At 39.8% G+C, this 22,643-nt stretch overlaps 3 protein-coding genes across 3 annotated transcripts; 2 read left to right on the top strand and 1 right to left on the bottom strand.

Moving 5' to 3' along the window:
- Nucleotides 1-1,401: 1,401 nt before the first annotated feature.
- Nucleotides 1,402-2,929, bottom strand: MS3_00011146 (uncharacterized protein; the record flags this gene model as incomplete). The annotated part of the gene is made up of 3 exons (XM_051219559.1): nucleotides 1,402-1,643; nucleotides 2,226-2,544; nucleotides 2,699-2,929. 3 exons carry the CDS (start codon nucleotides 2,927-2,929, stop codon nucleotides 1,402-1,404), a joined length of 792 nt encoding a protein of 263 aa, XP_051065080.1.
- A 4,463-nt stretch (nucleotides 2,930-7,392) lies between these two features.
- Nucleotides 7,393-9,668, top strand: MS3_00000722 (uncharacterized protein). The gene is made up of 2 exons (XM_051208382.1): nucleotides 7,393-8,208; nucleotides 8,791-9,668. The coding sequence occupies exons 1-2, from the start codon at nucleotides 7,824-7,826 to the stop codon at nucleotides 9,030-9,032; spliced, it is 627 nt and encodes a 208-aa protein (XP_051065079.1). The 5' UTR covers nucleotides 7,393-7,823; the 3' UTR covers nucleotides 9,033-9,668.
- A 10,553-nt stretch (nucleotides 9,669-20,221) lies between these two features.
- On the top strand, nucleotides 20,222-22,387 carry MS3_00000721 (uncharacterized protein). The gene is made up of 2 exons (XM_051208381.1): nucleotides 20,222-21,043; nucleotides 21,542-22,387. Exons 1-2 carry the CDS (start codon nucleotides 20,653-20,655, stop codon nucleotides 21,781-21,783), a joined length of 633 nt encoding a protein of 210 aa, XP_051065078.1. The 5' UTR covers nucleotides 20,222-20,652; the 3' UTR covers nucleotides 21,784-22,387.
- Nucleotides 22,388-22,643: the final 256 nt, after the last annotated feature.

Here is a 22,643-nt window from a genome sequence, read left to right as displayed (position 1 = left end):
AGTGCTTCCATGTTTTGCATGGTGGTCTAGCTTCAATTGACTCATGATCTTAACTATATTCAATATAGATTAATTTCGTAAGAATGGAGATTTTATTGGAAACATTTTTATATTTGAGTAAGATTATTGTACTTTTTAATATGTGATAATGAAGAATTATTGTATGTGTTGTAGGGCCAATGAAATGTCACTGAGCCCTAGCCAAATCATCCGGCAGTTGGCTCACTGAATATCGAGCCCATCATCGATGCCTGTCAAGGTCGAGGATAACCAACACTCACCAGTTAGTCGTACGCCATGGGATGGCCCATGTGGCAGTGATCTTACCTTCGCTTCTATCTACTTTAACTAATATATTTCTATAATAACGTTCTCTGTGTTGTACAGTCTTCAAAGCATCTATAGTACCTTGATACGTCAATGGGGTAATCCACGTAAGGTGCTGACGGCGAGGTGTGACTTCGACGTTAGCTGGTTCGTCACATCATTCTCATCCGTCTAACTCGAGTAGGCCTCCAATCATTCGACATAGATCATCTATGTTGGTGATCTACAGTGTAATTGATTTTCTGAATTAATATGAACTAAAACTGAATGATTTTCTAGTCATAGTAACTGAGTTATTGACTTAATCCCCCTTTAAGTGATTAGATATCAAACAGTTCTTACTTATGAGAAAATAAAATGCTCATAGGAAAAATATTCAATGTGGAAATTCAGTTGTTAAATTTCTACTCAATAAGAAAATCACCAATACAGATACGGATATTACGACAGAAAACTAATGCCCGTTTCGTTCAATTTGTGACGATGTTCTCAATCACGATCAGATAGATAATGTCAAATAACATAATAACATCTATTGACCCTACTGTTCTCAAAACAACAACAACAACAAGTGCCCAGTGATTTTCGACGACGATCATGTTGTTGATGATGATGATGGTGATGAAGATGACGAAGTTTATATCTGTAATCTGTTTCACTGCTACCACTAACTGACTGTCATATGAAACGAACCGCCTTCATTCATTACATACCCTTTCTCAATCACATTAACTCACACACACACACTCGCTCTCGACATGCGTATATTCATGCATCGTGATCAGGCAGTATCCTGATGATAAGCAGCAAATAAATAACTGCCCATTTCACTAACACTTCACTGATCAACACACACACACACACAAATCGCATCAAACCAAAACACACCACACCACACCACACTTGCATACTTAGAGAAAACGGATAGAATGTTGCAGTAATTGATTAGGTTGTTTATTTATCAGAAATGTCTTAACACAATTGCGTGTGGATTTTTATCGATAGATTATGTACACACATGTATGAATGATACGAGTTGGTCGGAGAACTGTTCAAACATTGTTGAAATATTGTTCAAATATTGGAGCGTACAAAATCCAACATTCTAGCCACACTGGCATACTCGACAATGATATCGGGAAGGTTTGGCAGTGTGACACCATGTGATACGACACCGAGTACTGGACCTTGAGGGGATGGAAGGAGAGGTCCACCACTGTCACCTGGAGCGGGTAACTGTCCGAAATTCTGACCTGATTTCACACAAATAGGATCGCCATTGGTCGCGTGTCGGCATTCCATTATAGTCGCTCGACCTGTGTCAAACAAACAACAGAATAAAACAGAACAGAATAAAACACAACAGAATAGAATAGAACAGAAGAGACAAATGAATTTACAAGTGAATATCAACTGGCACAAATTATCCAACTTCAAACTATGCACACAACAAATAGTCCACACGCAATCCCACATGTACACCACATTCGACAATCAAGTCACTGTCCATCTCACCACCATCCCATCATATACATGAAACTGATTGACCATCTACTTCATGTACAACAAAACACATCCATCGATTGCACACATATCTCATGATTCTTCTCTCGTCCAAATGATTTCACTCACTCACTCACTCACTCACACATCCCATCCCATCACATTCCATCGCATCACACCTACCCAATGACCGAGATGCAGATGGAGTCACTCTCCTACTGAACTGTCACAGCTACATCGGAACACATTTATTGAGACACTGACCAACAAAACAACCGGAACAGATAGACAAACAGACAGACAGACAGAGTCATGTCGTTTGTTCACCAACTCCACCACCGCCACCAACAACAACATTAACAACAACACTAACGACAACTCACTCACTCACTCACCTTTCTTTAAAATTCCACCATTTTTACGTTGTGGATCACGGTCGTTATCATCCCTTCCATAACCAACAATGAAAACCGGAGTTCCAGGTCTCGGTATATCCGTTGGCTGTGGCAGACTGAGCACTCTGATTCCAGTCTGTAAGTTGACCAATTGAGCGAGCGATACAATTGCAATGTCGAATCCACTGAGTGTCTGTTTGATTGGTCTCCTCTGTCGTGCCGACATACAAGAGGGCATATATCCTGGTGCTACCACCACTCCAGACGGTTGATGATGGATGCCTTGTTGGTCGCCATTCCTCAGTGTGAGAAATGAAACCTGAAATACACGACGTATGTCCACATTAGATCTATGCAAACCACCTGCACACACACACACACACATTGACACACTGACACACACTCACACAGAAACACACTGTGAAATTAATCGATCACATTGAGCAACAATGTGTTTCAGTGTGATCTCTTACCCGAACGACTGGCAGCGGTGAGCAAACACAATGACCAGCTGTGAGCACTGCCCTTGTTGACACTAATGAGCCTGTACACATTGTTCTCTCTGTGGTCAAAAATGCGATGAACGGGAATTCAGTGCGTTGTTGCACAGGTTCACCACTACGTATCAACCATGTTGACACACGTTCAACTGTTAGACAGTAGGTGAACAGCGTCACCACCAGAAATCTCCATCGGTTCAACATCACTATGTGATCGTTGCAATCAACCACCTACCTACAATCTTGCAACACATTCACCAATTTATATGCGTCAATATTCCCTGACTGTTGAGTACATGTGAGTGATTTTGCGTGTGTGTCAGTGTCAGTGACGGTGTACTATAATTATGCACTACTAATAAAACCGACTTGCACTCCACTTCAATCATGCATTGTTGTTGTTGTTGTTTTCGTCGTCGTCGTCGTCACGGTTTCACTTTGTGATCATGGTCATGACACGCCCCAATTATTAATGGGGAAGTGCACGAATCTCGTGTGTTTTTGTCGCATATTTCGCTGTATGACAATCTTGCTCAACTGTTCACGAGAGTATGTTAGCATAAGGAGGAGCACAGCACTCTTCATAGATCACATCGTCATTCATCATCTTCATCATCGTCATCACCATCGTCATTGTGAAAAGCATATCATCACATGAGTGTGTTGACATGATGCATGCTCACTCTCAATTGCAATTCATTCACAAACTACAACGAATCAAATGTGAATTGGTGGAATTTGTGCGAGTTGCACAAGTTGGACAAACAATGGCAAAGAAGATGCAAATGATGCTTCGAAGTAATATGTGACCACATTGACGAATCGACTGGTAGACAGAAGCAAAGCATGAGTGTATGATAAATGGAATGTGAGAATGGAAACAAAGTGGATGAGGAGATCACAGTAGTTGTATATGACATCTGCACATGGTTTAATCAGACCAGTTGTGATCGGTATTTATTCATTGACCAGTTACTCAAATATTGTTTTGCATCACTTCCTTCCGCCTGTTACTCCTCGTCGAGTAGCACAGGCCGTCCACCAGCATTCTCCATTCAACTCTCTCTATCACTTGCACAATCATTTCCAACTCATTATTCTCATGTCTTCATGAAATTCCCGACTCAGTGCTTTCTTCTCTCTCCCTCTTCTCCGCTTTCCTTCAACATTCCAATCTATCGCTTGCCTCGTGATGCAGTTTGCTAATTTCCTCAATGTGTGTCCTATCCTCTTCTGACATCTTTTCCTAATTTCCTCTTCACATGTTAGCCTGGTTTGTTCTCTCGCACAGTGAGCTATTACTGATGTTGTCCGGTCAACGGACATTCAGTATCTCACACAGACCATTGTTTATAAATACTTGTCCCTTTTTGATTATGGTTGTTGTGGTTCTCCAAATTTCAGCTCTGTACAATATAACTAACTATTTGGAGGTTCGTATTGAAAATACTCACATTGATATTGATTGACGGTTGTTCTTCAATTGTAAGAATGCTGTCCTTGCTTTGTCAATCCTCAACTTTACATCTGCATTAGATACTCTACGTTCACCAATGATGTGACTTAAATAAGTGAAAATTTCCACCCCTTTCAAAGTTTCCCCACCAAGCGTGATTGGGGTGGCGTTCTCCGTTTTGTATTTGAAGATCTTGCGTTTTCCCCAGTGCATGTTGAAACCAACTGATGAGGAGGCTGCTGCTGCTGCTGCTGCTGCTCCTACACTAGTTGTTTCCATCTGCATTTGTTGGTGTATATGCGATAGGAGGGACAGGTCATCTGAGAAGTCCAAATCGCTCAGTTCCATTCAATCTGTCTACCATATTCCGTGATTCTCCTCAGATATCGAGGTCTTCAAAATCTAGTAGCATCTTCGCAGTTACTTTCATATCCAAGTTGAGTGGTTCGGCTGGTATGTTGTCAGATCCTACTGCCTTCTCACTCTCCATCTGTCTGATGGCCATGGTGATTTCTTCGATCGTTGGTGGAGTGACATCTATGTGAGTGTGTGTGCGTGTGTGCGTGTGCGTGCGTGCTGCTTCGATATCCGGTGGATTCAATGGGGCCGGTCTATTCAACAGTTCGTCAAAATGTTCCACTCATCTGTTCCTCTGTTCTTGGATTTCAGTAATTGTCTTGCCTTCTTCGTCCGTGATCGGTCTCTCTCACTTACCATATTCCCCTACCAGTTTCTTCGTTGTGTTATATAGTAGTTGTATGATATTTCCCTCCGTTGCAGATTGTTTCACTGTCGTTGCTAGCTCTTTCACAAATTTCTGCTAGTCGGCTCCAATGCTCCTCTCCACTTGCTTGTTTGCTTCAATGTATTCAGCTCATGCCTTGACTTTCTCTGCTCTTGTTCCATTATTCTTAATTGCAGTCTTCTTCTTCTTCTTCCTCTTCTTGTTCGCCTTCTTCATTTCTTGAATCCAAACAGGGTTTCCATAGAGATGCATTCGTTATGACGATGCATGTTACGGCACAGAACCCCTTGACATGTTGAAGTTAGTGCTTGTTTGATCTCTGTCCGATTGTGCTCCAGAGTGGTTTCTCCTTCTTTGAGAAGAATTTGTAAGGTGCTTGGAACGCGTTGTTCAGGAATGTCTTGAATTGGTTGAGTTTGTCAGTATGTGGAAGGACGGCTGTATTGAACGTACGTGATGCTGTTTGTCCAGTTGTCCAGTGTTTGTTTATCTTCAGTTCCATCTTGGCAACCACCAGTTGGTGATGACCTGAGGCTATGTCAGCTGCTCTTCTGGTTCGCACGACTTCCTTCAATCTGATGAATAATTTCGCTGTTGCAAATATGATCGATTTGGTTCTCTGTGGTGTGGTCCGGTCAGATCCATGTGCATTGTGCATGTGTTTGTGGTGGAATATTGTGTCTCCTATAAACATTTTCGTGAACGCACAGAAACGTGCAAATCTCTCACCATTTTCGTTGTTCTCTCCCAGTCAGTCTATGTTGTCCACTGATATCTTCATACCCGATGTTGTCCATTTCGATCTTGGTGTCTAGATCAGTAATCAGTATTGTCAGGTCGTTTCGTGAGCACTTCGCTATGACCGATCGCAGCCTCTCATAAACCTGATCATTATCGTCGTCATTGTGATCATTGGTGGGTTCACAATATTGAATAACATTCTCCTTCTTTGTTGTGGATTATGCTTTGATCATCCTGAATCTGTAAGATTTCCATCCCATAATTGCAATAGGTGCTTTGTTGGTTAGAATCAGAGCAAATCCTTGGGTGTGCAAAGCATTTTCTTCTTCGTGAAGAGAATACAGAAGCATACAGTAGCACCGTATCGAATCTTTGCTGTCCAGCTTGCATCCAATGGATTTCCCTGATACTGAGCATTGTCAATTTGTATCTCCTCATTTCTCTTACTATTTGACTGGTCCCCACGGTTTCCCACATTGTCTGAAAGTTCCGTGTACATATGAAACTTGTTGCTCCGGTACGTAGAAGAGAATCGGTCTAGTGAATTAAAAAGTATCTCAGATTTCATCATAAAGCATCATAATTCTTCCTTCAACTCCCAGTTCAGAGTTTAAGTGAATTGATTTGCTTATTCTCGTTAGCGCTTTTTGGCAAGATTGTTTTCTACGCGATGGGGTTGCTGACTACTTGTCCAACCCTACACTTTCACCCGGACGAGAGATCAGCAGCACCCTAGTACAGTTACAAGCGGAGCTTAAGCGTCACAACAATAAACACAATAAGATTGATGATTGTGGAAGTGAGAGTGCAGTCAGACGTAAAAAGCATGAATAATATGATTTAAATTAGAGTGAACGATATAAAATTGTAGGGATATTTTACTACGGTGTCGGGTGTCGGGTGTCAGGCAGTTACGCACAGAAAACAATTGCCTCACACCGTAGTAAAATATCATTCACTATAATTTCAGTGGTATTATTCATTCCTTTAAAGTCTCACTACACTCTCACTGCCACAATCATCAATATTATTATTCCGATTGTAGAAATGCAAAACAACATTTGAGTAACTGGTCAATGAATAAATACCGATCACAACTGGTCTGATTAAACCATGTGCAGATGTCATATACAACTACTGTGATCTCCTCATCCACTTTGTTTCCATTCTCACATTCCATTTATCATACACTCATGCTTTGCTTCTGTCTACCAGTCGATTCGTCAATGTGGTCACATATTACTTCGAAGCATCATTTGCATCTTCTTTGCCATTGTTTGTCCAACTTGTGCAACTCGCACAAATTCCACCAATTCACATTTGATTCGTTGTAGTTTGTGAATGAATTGCAATTGAGAGTGAGCATGCATCATGTCAACACACTCATGTGATGATATGCTTTTCACAATGACGATGGTGATGACGATGATGAAGATGATGAATGACGATGTGATCTATGAAGAGTGCTGTGCTCCTCCTTATGCTAACATACTCTCGTGAACAGTTGAGCAAGATTGTCATACAGCGAAATATGCGACAAAAACACACGAGATTCGTGCACTTCCCCATTAATAATTGGGGCGTGTCATGACCATGATCACAAAGTGAAACCGTGACGACGACGACGACGAAAACAACAACAACAACAATGCTTGATTGAAGTGGAGTGCAAGTCGGTTTTATTAGTAGTGCATAATTATAGTACACCGTCACTGACACTGACACACACGCAAAATCACTCACATGTACTCAACAGTCAGGGAATATTGACGCATATAAATTGGTGAATGTGTTGCAAGATTGTAGGTAGGTGGTTGATTGCAACGATCACATAGTGATGTTGAACCGATGGAGATTTCTGGTGGTGACGCTGTTCACCTACTGTCTAACAGTTGAACGTGTGTCAACATGGTTGATACGTAGTGGTGAACCTGTGCAACAACGCACTGAATTCCCGTTCATCGCATTTTTGACCACAGAGAGAACAATGTGTACAGGCTCATTAGTGTCAACAAGGGCAGTGCTCACAGCTGGTCATTGTGTTTGCTCACCGCTGCCAGTCGTTCGGGTAAGAGATCACACTGAAACACATTGTTGCTCAATGTGATCGATTAATTTCACAGTGTGTTTCTGTGTGAGTGTGTGTCAGTGTGTCAATGTGTGTGTGTGTGTGTGCAGGTGGTTTGCATAGATCTAATGTGGACATACGTCGTGTATTTCAGGTTTCATTTCTCACACTGAGGAATGGCGACCAACAAGGCATCCATCATCAACCGTCTGGAGTGGTGGTAGCACCAGGATATATGCCCTCTTGTATGTCGGCACGACAGAGGAGACCAATCAAACAGACACTCAGTGGATTCGACATTGCAATTGTATCGCTCGCTCAATTGGTCAACTTACAGACTGGAATCAGAGTGCTCAGTCTGCCACAGCCAACGGATATACCGAGACCTGGAACTCCGGTTTTCATTGTTGGTTATGGAAGGGATGATAACGACCGTGATCCACAACGTAAAAATGGTGGAATTTTAAAGAAAGGTGAGTGAGTGAGTGAGTTGTCGTTAGTGTTGTTGTTAATGTTGTTGTTGGTGGCGGTGGTGGAGTTGGTGAACAAACGACATGACTCTGTCTGTCTGTCTGTTTGTCTATCTGTTCCGGTTGTTTTGTTGGTCAGTGTCTCAATAAATGTGTTCCGATGTAGCTGTGACAGTTCAGTAGGAGAGTGACTCCATCTGCATCTCGGTCATTGGGTAGGTGTGATGCGATGGAATGTGATGGGATGGGATGTGTGAGTGAGTGAGTGAGTGAGTGAAATCATTTGGACGAGAGAAGAATCATGAGATATGTGTGCAATCGATGGATGTGTTTTGTTGTACATGAAGTAGATGGTCAATCAGTTTCATGTATATGATGGGATGGTGGTGAGATGGACAGTGACTTGATTGTCGAATATGGTGCACACGTGGAATTGCATGTGGAGTGTTTGTTGTGTGCATAGTTTGAAGTTGGATAATTTGTGCCAGTTGATATTCACTTGTAAATTCATTTGTCTCTTCTGTTCTATTCTATTCTGTTGTGTTTTATTCTGTTCTGTTTTATTCTGTTGTTTGTTTGACACAGGTCGAGCGACTATAATGGAATGCCGACACGCGACCAATGGCGATCCTATTTGTGTGAAATCAGGTCAGAATTTCGGACAGTTACCCGCTCCAGGTGACAGTGGTGGACCTCTCCTTCCATCCCCTCAAGGTCCAGTACTCGGTGTCGTATCACATGGTGTCACACTGCCAAACCTTCCCGATATCATTGTCGAGTATGCCAGTGTGGCTAGAATGTTGGATTTTGTACGCTCCAATATTTGAACAATATTTCAACAATGTTTGAACAGTTCTCCGACCAACTCGTATCATTCATACATGTGTGTACATAATCTATCGATAAAAATCCACACGCAATTGTGTTAAGACATTTCTGATAAATAAACAACCTAATCAATTACTGCAACATTCTATCCGTTTTCTCTAAGTATGCAAGTGTGGTGTGGTGTGGTGTGTTTTGGTTTGATGCGATTTGTGTGTGTGTGTGTGTTGATCAGTGAAGTGTTAGTGAAATGGGCAGTTATTTATTTGCTGCTTATCATCAGGATACTGCCTGATCACGATGCATGAACATACGCATGTTCAGAGAGAGAGTAGGTAATGGATGAAGACAGTTCGGTTGATGTTACAGTCACTCAGTCAGTTTGTCTGTCATGGAGTCAGTAATCCAGGCAGTGGTAGCAACGAAGTAGATTACAGAAATAATCTTCGTTATCATCATCGTCGTCGTTGTCGTATAACACTGGGCATTTGTTTTTGTTGTTGGTGGTGTTGTTGTTGTGAGAACAGTAGGGTAAATAGATGTGATTATAGAATTTTACGTTATCTATCTGATCGTGATTGAGTACATCGTCACAAGTTGAACGAAACGCGCGTTGTGCCTTCTACTATTGGCCATCATCCATCTTTGCTTTATAGAATTAATTGTCAAATACTCTTTCGTATTAATTTATGAGAAATGTTCTAATAATCCATCTTTAATTGAATTAGATATTTTCAGTATTCGGTACACTTTCTACAGGTGTTATGTTTTAATTGATGAGGGTTACATTATAAATATGGACCACATTTTCAATACAGACATCATGTAATAAATAATCGAATACCTATGTTAAACCTATTCTAGTAATTAAGCTTCTTTACATGTTCAATCTTTTCTTGAATGAGTTCGGTGTACGTTGTTGATATTGACTTCTTCATATAAAATTGTATATTCTAAAAGTATTTTGCATGTTGTTGGCTTGTAAATACTCATCTTATCCTCTTTAAGTCTATTCTGATATTTATAATGAAATTTGAGATGGGAGAAAAATAGCCTGTAATCACTCCATTATCTTTAATTGTTAAGTATTTATATTAGGTAGTAACAAATGCATAGATAACTCCACCTGTAGCTCTTCTACAGTTACTGCCGGTCCCAAGCCCGGGTAAAGAAGGAGGGTTGGGCATGGGGTTAGCGTCCCCATCCCGTAGGAAACTAACTCGCTAAAAAAAAACGCTTACCAGAAATGCATAGATACAAGTTAGTAAATTAAAAATCGATTGTGTGTTTGTAACCGTTTGATTTTGTTGTTGTTGTTGTTGTTATTGATGATGATGATGTTTTTCTCCAATTTTGTTCTTATATATTGATTTATTGATTAATTATGATCAAGTGTTATTCAGTTTAATTTATTCACAATATAACCATAAATTAGTGTGAATAAATAGAAAAGAAATAAGAAACAAGTAGAAAGATTTCATGTAATTCAATAGATCATTTTCATCCATTTTTTTTCTTTGTTCATATTGAATATATCGTCATTGTAAAAGTATACTTCATCTGAACTGCTGATTCATTAGAATATATCAGTAAGGTAGATCACAAATGCTCTGGTACGGTAGAGAGAGGGAGTGTCAGCTCCTTCTCTCTCTCCCTCGACTTGATATGCCTTATAACTTGATATCTCGTGGTATCGAATGAATACCGAGATCGTGTCAAGGAAAGGTACAAGCGGAATGGGCAGAAGAAAGTACGTGCGAACGGAGTCACGAACCGCAATATGGCTGTCTTTAGCACAGTTAAACAAACGAGCACAGTAAAATAATCATTGGTACAATTGGTCATAATAATAATTATTTTCATTAAACCAATCGTGTTCTCTTGATAAAAATAAGTCACTAAAAACCAATAATTGGTCACCGGCTACAATGAGACTACATCTGCTGACATTGTTCCACTGTCCTTTGGATCAGACCTTTATGTCGAAGGCTCCGAGTGTGGCCTCCTGAGGAAACCATGTGCTTCGGTCTGGGCACCCGTGTAGTATCCCATCCCTCACACAAATCGAATGATTTATGTGGCGGATATCTATTTGGTGCCTCCTTGTACTAATGTATATGTGTTTCAATAAATAAACAGATTACAAACAAATCCAGAAGCTGCAAATCACAATATTTGATATTTCAATCAAAGAAATCAATACTGAGATACTCATCTTTTTATTGACCTCCTGAACTAAGCACACTAATTGATCATATTTGTCAAACTTCCTAATTTCAATATAAACACACCCAGAACTCCATGACATAATGTTATCTGTTTATCAAATGATTGATTACTATTATGAACAACTTTATTCTCTATTCAAACGATTTTTTATGACAATTACTATTCACTTGATATTGTTTTACTTGAATCTTCCCATTGATGTTTTTGGACTGAAATTGATCAGTCTCTTATTGGCATATTTGCATACTGTGCGTATGCCTCGATATTGCGTTTGAAGCGAACGGTACTGAGTTCGAGTCCCAGAGTGAACATCAACTCTGAGATGCAGGTACATCCAGCTGACGAGTCCCAAACAGGACGAAACGCGCGTCCTGGATTCCACCGCTAGCCACTATCCATCTTTGCTGACAATTACTATGTTGGAAATATGATGTTTTAAGAGTTGAACACTAGTGTGTTGCTCAGACGTTCCATACTAGGATGAGATACTTACATACATCTGTTACTCCTTGTGGAGGAGCATAGGCCACCTACAAGCACCCTCTATCCAACCCTGTCTTGGGCAATCCTTTCCAGTCCCTTCCAGTTATTATTTATCCTCTTCATATCTGATTCTATTTCCCGAGGTAATGTGTTCTTTGACCCTCCTCTTTTCCGCTTCCCTCCAGGATTCCATGTTAGAGCTTGCCTCATGATGCAGTTTGGTGATTTACGTAATGTAAGTCCATTTCCAATATCTTCTTAATTTCCTCTTCAGCTGGAAGCTATGTGAAGGATTCTACACCTTCCGGAGTTTCGCCATCAAGCGTAATTGGATTGGTGAAAAGAACACTCAAAATAGATGTACAAAAAAGAGTAAATACTATAAACTATAATAATTTTCATCCTGTTAGTTACAGATGGTGTTATAATGCTCGGTTTTATTTCGTCTACACGTATGGTAGCTTAATTTACCTTAAATGAATATCTACATGAGATTCTCTCCCAGTGTGTCTATTCTACAGGACTTTAATACTACTCAGATGATCAAGAACGCGTGATTAGCCTGACTAGAACGTCAATATATTTCCACACCAAAAACCGACAACAATCCGATACAACCCAACGGCAATCAATAATCAATCAATCAATAATGATAATAAGGATAGGGGGAATATATATCTCATCTGAAACCTGTCAGACTATCTACATTGTCTGACTAAGTAAACAATCAATCATTATCTTCCTCGCCCACACATCAGATGGTGTTTAGTTTAAAATAAATAAGGAGTTAGCAAGCATTGTGAAGTATTTTTTCTAGGAAATGGATATTAAGGGATTTATTTCTTTATTTTATTTAAACACATAAACATTGGTACTAGGAGGCACCAAATAGATATCCGCCACATAGATCATTCGATTTGAGTGAGGAATGGGATACTGCAAGGGTGCCCAAACTGAAGCAGATGGTTTTCTCAGGAGGTCACACTCGGAGCCTTCGACTTAAAGGTCTGACAAACAAGACAGTGGGACAATGTCAGCAGATGTAGTCCCACGTTAGCCGGTGACCAATATTTGGTTCACACACCATTTGTTCATTCAGGATCCTGATGCCCATGTACACCATTGATTTGGAATGAGGGTTTTCTGACTCACCTAGAACAATCCTGCAATTCCATTCACCCAGTTAAAGTGCCGTGCATTTGCATTTCGTCCTCTCAATTTCGTAAACAACACTCCGTCGTCTCGAGAAGGCATTGAGTAGGACTTCCCTTGGAGTGGTAGTATACGCTTGACCATGTGAAATGATTTCATGAGAGAGAGCTGACTCCACACCCTCTACCATACCGTACCGTACCAGAGTATTTGTGGGCATAATAAAGAATATTGATTATGAAGTATAAAACAAAAGAGTTTTCTGACAATCCCAAACCCTCAACTGTTGAGAAAAATTTTGTTTTCATACATTTCACATTTAAAGGCGATAAGATATCAAGTAGAATTGTTAGAAGAATGAATGAGGCACCGAACACCAACTTTCCTACAATTTAACTGACTTCGACATCTAACATTAAATGATCTTCAAACTAGTAAAAAGTAGATTGTTAACCCTTTGAGAGCACCCCTAATTGTATTTATGACTTTAGATTTATTTGTAGTCGTAATTATATTGGAGAAGGACTAGGTGAAAGGCATCTACAACGCCTTTTTAAACATATTACTTGAAACTTATGTCTAAATGGAAGTATGATGTTTATGAATGCAATCTCTAGACATTTTATAGCAAGTAGGTATAAGGTGGATGTCACAATGTAATGAGAAGTAATTAACTAGGGAAAGATATCACTTGAACTTCGTTTCGTAGCGGTAAATAATGGCGAGCACTTTAAATTTATCCTATATACATAGACATGAAAGGGTGGTAAAGCTATTATGTACGATGAGAGATAGCTCAGTAGTCCGAAGTTTAGGCTCTCACCACAAGGACTGTATGTCCTAATGAGGTCGTAAGTGCACTATAATGAGACGACATTATGATGTGCATCGCATTACTTATATTACCTACATAGTTATTTACTTACAACGGTTATCCCTTGTAGAGAAGCAAAAGCCGCCCACCAGCATTCTACATTCAACTCTCTCTATCACTTGCACAATCATTTCCAACTCATTATTCTCATGTCTGCATGAAATTCTCGACTCAATGTTTTCTTCCCTCTTCCTCTTCTCCGCTTTCCTTCAACATTCCAATCTATCGCTTGCCTCATGATTCAGTTTGCTGATTTCCTCAATGTGTGTCCTATCTTCTTCTGATATCTTATCCTAATTTCCTCTTCACATAGAAACCTGGTTTGAACATCCTATACCTAAACAACGATAAATCCCACTACATTTAGGATTATTTCCGTTAGAATCTAATCTGTATATTCACTATGTAGAATTCTGAGGAAAAAATTTACAAATGAAATCATCAGTACTTACACTATAACTGTTTAATTCATGTGCAAAATACCAAAAATCTTTCATACATTGTCAATAAACCAGTAATCGGATATTTTGTACTATTTTACACTTAAGTGTGTTAAATAAAAAGACAATAATTTCACTATCCTACTGACTTTGATCATCAATGCAGATAAATCTATGACGAATATTAACGATTATCAAATCTAATAGTTGAGATTATGAGTCAATTGAAGCTAGACCAACATGGAAAACCTGAAAGCCCTGAACTGTCGTTTCGTCCCAGTATTGTGGGACTCCTCAGCAGTGCTCATCCACGATCCTGCCCTGCAGGATCCGAGCACCAGGATTTGTCGGTTTCTTGTGCGAACGCTTAACCTCTAGACTACTAAGCCGGCCGGCATTTAATGATGTTAATGTCTAACTTCAACTAATCCACAAAATTGAGCGACACATCCACCATTATGTTCAGTGATTTACTATCTCACAACAAACCCGGCTGAACTCCATTGGTCATTGTTTCTCGCTAGAACTCCATGAAATACCTCTTGAAACCAGTCACTAGTGAATATATGCTGATTAATATCAGATAAAAAGAAATACATAGATACATTATATCATTAGATTCTTAGTTCGCCTACAGACAATAATGAAAAAAGACTTGGATTGTTAAAATTTTAATATTAACTAAGATAATGTTATGATTGAAATTGCTTCATTTGTTATAAAAATCCACAGGAATCTGTATAGAATTCATCTCATTAGAAATAGTTCACTTTGAACTGTTTAGTGAAATGTCATTATCAGTGTAGGGTTGTGGAGATTATTAAGTTATTGATTGAGATCTTGAACGGAATGATGTTAGACCACCATTGAAAATCTAGAAGCACTGGACCCGCGAGCGGGATCGTGGATGTTCACTGCTGAGGAGTCCCACAATAGGACGAGACGGCAGTCTAGTGCTTCCAGGTTTTCAATGGTGGTCTAACATCAATCCGTTCAAGATCTCAATCAATAAATGTCTTAGTGTAAATCCACTTTTTTGAATATCTTTTTACTAAACTTCATTTGTTTGGTGTTGATTTGTCAATTAGTATAAATGAACTCTTTACACATCTGATTGGTTGTTTGAGCCATTCGTTTCCCAATGATAATTTCCCTATCCGTCTTTTTGATGAATGTTTAGGTCCTTAACAATCAAACAACACCATGTGAATTTAAACTTCACCCTACAGCACAAGCAAGTGGCTATCAGGACTCAGTAGCAGCTAAGTAGATAACGTGATGGCGCTTGAAGCGAACGGTACTGGGTTCGAATCCCAGAGTGAACATCAACTCTGACATGCAGGTACATTCAGCCAACGAGTCCCAAATAGGACGAAACTCGTCTCTTGGATTCCACTGATAGCCACTATCCATCATTGTTTATAAAGCCTGTGACTTAATTAATATCAAGACAATCCGCACAGGATGCACATATGCCAACAAGAGACGGATCGATTGCAGTCCAAAATAACAATGGGAAGATACCAGTAGACAACACCAAGTGAATTTAGACAAAATTATTATCGGGAAGAAACCTAACAATTTAATACAAAATAAAATTACAAGCTTTCATCACTTTTAATTGGTAAAGTTGATTAAGTGAAAAGTTATTAGGATGAATTAAAAATCCGGAAATTCCTGAGAGTTGATATTCACCCCGGGACTCGAACAAAGTACCGTTCGCTTCAAACGCCATCGTGTTCTCCACTTAGCTACTGAATCCTGATGGCCATCTGCTTGTGCGATTGGGAGAAGTTTACATTCACTTGGTGTTGTTTCACTTGTATCTTCCCATTGTTATTTAGGACTGCAACTGACCAACCTCTTGTTGACATATGTGAATCCTGTGAGGACGGCCTCGATATTGATTTCGTTTACGAGCTTATAATCATCGAATAGTTGAAACAATTCTTTTTTTCGATGGTTTAGATCATGACTCAGTTGAAGCTAGACCACCATGGAAAACCTAGAAGCATTGGACGGCCGTTTTGTCCTATTGTGGGACTCCTCAGCAGTGCGCATCCACGACCCTGCCTCGCGAGACTCGAACCCAGGACCTATCAGTCTCGTGTGCGAGAGCTTAACCACTAGACCACTAAGCCGGCCGGCACCCAACGGTGTTAATGTCTAACTTCCAAGCTTTTCATGGTGATCTAGCTTCAATTGACTCATGATCCCAACCACTGAAATTACTATTATATCCACAAAACCTCTTTTGATATTGATTCTTTTTTATTAATCGGACATCATTAAGTAGTGTATAAGAAGTACGATCTAGACTTCGCAGATGATCTGGCCCTTCTATCCCAAACGCAACAACAAGTGCAGGAGAAGACGACTGGGGTAGCAGCAGCCTCAACAGCAGTAGGTCTCAATATACACAAAGGGAAAAGTCGGATTCTCCGATACAACACAGAATGCACCAATCCAATCACAATTGACGGAGACGATTTGGAAGATGTAAAAACCTTTACATATCTGGGCAGCATCGTTGATGAACACGGTGGATCTGATGCAGATGTGAAAGCGCGGATTGGCAAAGCAAGAGTAGCATATCTACAATTGAAGAACATCTGGAACTCAAATAAACTGTCTGTCAACGAACACCAAGGTCAGGATTTTCAATGCAAATGTCAAGACAGTTCTACTGTATGGGACGAAAACCTGGAGAACTACGAAAGCCATCACACAGAAGATACAGGTGTTTATTAACAATCGTCTACGCGAAATACTTCGGATCTGTTGGTCGGACACTATTAGCAACAACCAACTGTGGGAGAGAACAAACCAGATTCCAGCGGAGGAGGAAATCAGGAAGAAGCGCTGGAAGTGGATAGGATACACATTGAGGAAAGCACCCAACTGCGTCACAACGCAAGCCCTCACTTGGAATTCCCCAGTTCAAAGGAGGAGAGGAATACCAAAAAAAACACTACGCCGAGACAGACATGAGAAGAATGAACAACAATTGGATAGAACTAGAAAGGAAGGCCCAGGAGAGAATGGGTTGGGGAATGCTGGTCGGCGGCCTATGCTCCATTGGGAGTAACAGGCGTAAATAAATAAATAAGTAAGTAAGTAAGTAAGTAAGTAAGTAAGTAAGTAAGTAAGTAAGTAAGAAGTATGGCAACTTCAAATACAATTTGTTAAGTGTGTTAAATTTCTAAAATAATGAAGTTTCGATGATATTTCATTAACGCCGACTCTAATAACAAAGTTAATGATACTATCTACACACACACACACACACACACAGAGTCTCTCACACTTACTTAGCTTAATCACTAACAAATTCCTAATGAAACCATTGTTAAACGTATAATATTTTATAAATGAATTAAAATGGGTGGGAATCTCTCTCAACTAGGTTTAGTTTACATGGTAAAATATAAAACTGACATTTTCTATTATATCATCAATTTACCTTTTAATGTCCACAATTATCTTACATAATACAAAATGACAATAATCAATAATGAAAAATGCAAACAATGCACTTGAGAGATAATCAATATCATATCATTGTTACATATTGGTTACTATGTCAACACGAGATTTATGTGAATTAAATTCATAATATTGAAAGTAGAATTTAATTCATTTGTTCTATAATCAATTATAATGTTAATATTGATATGGAAACGATACATTGAATAAAAGAAGAAAAAAATGCGCGTAAATTCAAAATATTAGAATTAAATTATTAAACAAGAAAGTAATTTCAATAGTTGAGATTATGAGTCAATTGAAGATAGATCACCATAGAAAACCTGGAAGCACTAAATGACCGTTTGGTCCTAATATGGTGCATCTACAACCCAACGCACAGAGTAACCAGTGGATTTAATCCGTGTTGGGTAGAGACAGGTATCTAACTCAGTACAACGGAAAATGGTTGCGCAATTTTGTGGATTGGTTGAGGTTAGACAATAAAACCTTTGGATGCCCACTCAGTGGCCTAGTAGGTTAGGCGTTCGCACGCGAGACTGAAGGCCCTACGAGTGGGATCGTGGATGCGTACTGTTGAGGAGTCCCACAATAAGATAAACGGCCATCCAGTGTTTCCTCGTTTTCAATGATGGTCTAACAGCAATCTCAATCAATTTCGAAAGTGTTAATTTCCCTGGAGTTGGTACTGGTAAAGTCAACTTTAAATAAGAAAAATAACCGATTTGCAATAAACTCATAGAGATCACAGAATATGAAAAAAACACGATTTGCATTGTATTACATATACTACCTACTTACTTATTTAATTACAACAAACATCAATCGTGGAGAAGTAAAGGCCACCCACCATCATTCTCCATCCAACTCCCTCCTGAGCAATCATTTCCAGTTTCTTCCACTTGCTTTTTATTATTCACATGTCTGTTTCCTATTCTCGATGCACTGTGTTCTTTGGTCCTACACTTCTCTGTTTACCTTAAGGATTATAAGTTAAAGTTTGCCTCGTAATGCAGTTTGTTGATTTGGTCAATGTTTGTCCTATCCACATACAACGTCTTTTTCGAATTTCCTCTTCACATGGAAGTTGGTTTGTTCTCTGCAACAGTAGGCTATTGCTGATGGTATCCGGTCAACGGACATTCAGTATATCACGTAGATAATTGTTCATAAATACTTGTACTTCTTTACGTGAGATTTCATCTCTTCCACAACTAATCCATCAAGTGTGATTGGGTTGGTATTCACCGTGTTGTATTTCACGATCTTGGTTTTTTCCCCTGTATTTGTTGACGCGTACTGATGAAGAGACTTCTACTACACTGGTTGTCTTCACCTACATTTGTTGGTTTATATGTGATAAAATAGACAGGTCATCTGAGAAGAGCAAATCGTCTAGTTGCATCCAACCTGTCCATTGTATTCCGTCCTTCGCCTCACATGTCGTGGTCTTCATAATCATGTCGACGACCACTATCAGAAAGAGGAAGGGGGAGATTAGCCATCCTTGTCTCACACCAATTTGCACTGAAGTCTGTTGGATGAATTCCGTACGATGTTGACGATTTTCTCAGCTACCCACTACATACTGTCTAAGGAGATTCCATATGGTTCTCCTATTCACACTGTTAAATGTATAATGACGAGTTCCATTGAATTGATTGTCCAGTGATGATCCGTAATGATATGGTTTGGTCTGTGCACGACCGATCCTCACGCAATCCGATCTAATGATGTCGAAGTTAGATGTCTTCTGAATCTTTCATCCGATTCCGCAACACTCTGTTGAAATCCCGTCCCGTAGTGTGACGCATCTGTAGTTCTCACATTTGCTCAGATATCCTTTCTTTGATATCTCGATGAGGTGTCCATCTTTCTAGTTTGTCAGTGGTACTTGTTCTTCCTCTCCAAACCCCCTGAATAGAACAAATGACATCTGTACAGTTACTTTTAGGTTCAATTTTCCCAAATCTAAATTTTCCTATACACTGTGGGTCCGATGGGTTTCACTGATTCTGAAAACTGTCAAATTGTATCGCCTCAAATCTCTTCTATATGACTGGTACTCACTGTCTGCTATTTTGTCCGGAAGTTCCATGTACATATAAAACTTAATGCTCCGATTGTTAGAGTGGCATCATTCTCAGGAATTCCGAAGTATATCAACATTCCACAGGAGGCATCATAATTATTCTGAATAAAGTTCCTTATAATCCCAGTTCATAACTTAAATGGTTTAAATTGTTTATTCTCCTTAGCGTATTTAGCAACACTATTTGATACGGGAAAGAGTTTCGGACAACTTGCGCAAGATTATCATTTAGCAAAATATGCCACAAAAACACACGAGATTCGTGCACTTCCCCATTAATAATTGGGGCGTGTCATGACCATGATCACAAAGTGAAACCGTGACGACGACGACGACGACAACAACAACAACAACAACAATGCTTGATTGAAGTGGAGTGCAAGTCGGTTTTATTAGTAGTGCATAATTATAGTACACCGTCACTGACACTGACACACACGCAAAATCACTCACATGTACTCAACAGTCAGGGAATATTGACGCATATAAATTGGTGAATGTGTTGCAAGATTGTAGGTAGGTGGTTGATTGCAACGATCACATAGTGATGTTGAACCGATGGAGATTTCTGGTGGTGACGCTGTTCACCTACTGTCTAACAGTTGAACGTGTGTCAACATGGTTGATACGTAGTGGTGAACCTGTGCAACAACGCACTGAATTCCCGTTCATCGCATTTTTGACCACAGAGAGAACAATGTGTACAGGCTCATTAGTGTCAACAAGGGCAGTGCTCACAGCTGGTCATTGTGTTTGCTCACCGCTGCCAGTCGTTCGGGTAAGAGATCACACTGAAACACATTGTTGCTCAATGTGATCGATTAATTTCACAGTGTGTTTCTGTGTGAGTGTGTGTCAGTGTGTCAATGTGTGTGTGTGTGTGTGTGTGTGCAGGTGGTTTGCATAGATCTAATGTGGACATACGTCGTGTATTTCAGGTTTCATTTCTCACACTGAGGAATGGCGACCAACAAGGCATCCATCATCAACCGTCTGGAGTGGTGGTAGCACCAGGATATATGCCCTCTTGTATGTCGGCACGACAGAGGAGACCAATCAAACAGACACTCAGTGGATTCGACATTGCAATTGTATCGCTCGCTCAATTGGTCAACTTACAGACTGGAATCAGAGTGCTCAGTCTGCCACAGCCAACGGATATACCGAGACCTGGAACTCCGGTTTTCATTGTTGGTTATGGAAGGGATGATAACGACCGTGATCCACAACGTAAAAATGGTGGAATTTTAAAGAAAGGTGAGTGAGTGAGTGAGTGAATGAGTGATTGATTGATTGATTGATTGATTGATTGATTGATTGATTGATTGATTGATTGATTGAGTGAGTGAGTGAGTGAGTGAGTGAATGAGTGAGTGAGTGAGTGAATGAGTGAGTGTGTGAGTGAGTGAGTGAGTGAGTGAGTGAGTGAAGTTGTGAGTGAGTGAGTGAGTGTGTGAGTGAGTGAAATCATTTGGACGAGAGAAGAATCATGAGATATGTGTGCAATCGATGGATGTGTTTTGTTGTACATGAAGTAGATGGTCAATCAGTTTCATGTATATGATGGGATGGTGGTGAGATGGACAGTGACTTGATTGTCGAATATGGTGCACACGTGGAATTGCATGTGGAGTGTTTGTTGTGTGCATAGTTTGAAGGTGGATAATTCGTGTCAGTTGATGTTTTGTAAATTCACTTGTCTCTTCTGTTCTTCTTCATTCTGTTCTGTTTTATTCTGTTGTTTGTTTGACACAGGTCGAGCGACTATAATGGAATGCCGACACGCGACCAATGGCGATCCTATTTGTGTGAAATCAGGACAGAACTTCGGACAGTTACCCGCTCCAGGTGACAGTGGTGGACCTCTCCTTCCATCCCCTCAAGGTCCAGTACTCGGTGTCGTATCACATGGTGTCACACTGCCAAACCTTCCCGATATCATTGTCGAGTATGCCAGTGTGGCTAGAATGTTGGATTTTGTACGCTCCAATATTTGAACAATATTTCAACAATGTTTGAACAGTTCTCCGACCAACTCGTATCATTCATACATGTGTGTACATAATCTATCGATAAAAATCCACACGCAATTGTGTTAAGACATTTCTGATAAATAAACAACCTAATCAATTACTGCAACATTCAATCGGTTTTCTCAAATTATGCAAGTGTGCTGTGGTGAGGTTTGGTTTGGTGTGTTTTCGTGTAGTGCAATTTGCCTGTGTGTGTTGATCGGTGAATTGTTAGTGAAATGGGCAGTTATTTATTTGCTACTTATGACCAGGATACTGCTTGATCACGATGCATGAATATACGCATGTTGATAGAGAGAGAGTAGGTAATGGATGAAGATGGTTCGGTTGATCTGACAGTCAGTCAGTCTGTCTGTCCTGCAGTCAGTCAGCAATTCATTGGTAGCAGTGAAACAGATTGCAGAAATAAACTTCATCATCATCGTCGTCGTCGTTGTCGTAAATCACTGGGCACTTGTTGTTGTTGTTGTCAGAACAGTGTGGTTAATAGATGTGATTATATGATTTGACATTATCTATCTGATCGTGACTGCGAACATCATGTTTTCTAAGTAATATCTGATAATGTTAACATCCACTATGATGCATCTCCTTTGTAATCTATCCATCCAACTGAATTCATAAATTGACCCTCCTTCCTCCATCTTACAACGCTCTTATTATTTTTGAGCATTGTGCTTGTGAAAATGAGATGTTAATCACTCTCAATATAAGTCATTAGCGATAACGGGATTACAGTTCCTTGATGGAGACGTTGCTAACAGCTAGCCAGTAATAACCCAACTGAGATCAATGCTTGACTAATTCTACCTGCAAAACTATAT

This window comes from Schistosoma haematobium, chromosome 5, assembly GCF_000699445.3.
Source record: "Schistosoma haematobium chromosome 5, whole genome shotgun sequence".
Taxonomy (NCBI): domain Eukaryota; kingdom Metazoa; phylum Platyhelminthes; class Trematoda; order Strigeidida; family Schistosomatidae; genus Schistosoma; species Schistosoma haematobium.
The sequence above is the reverse complement of the archived record's forward strand: the minus strand, read 5'-3'. Positions and strand labels throughout refer to the sequence as shown.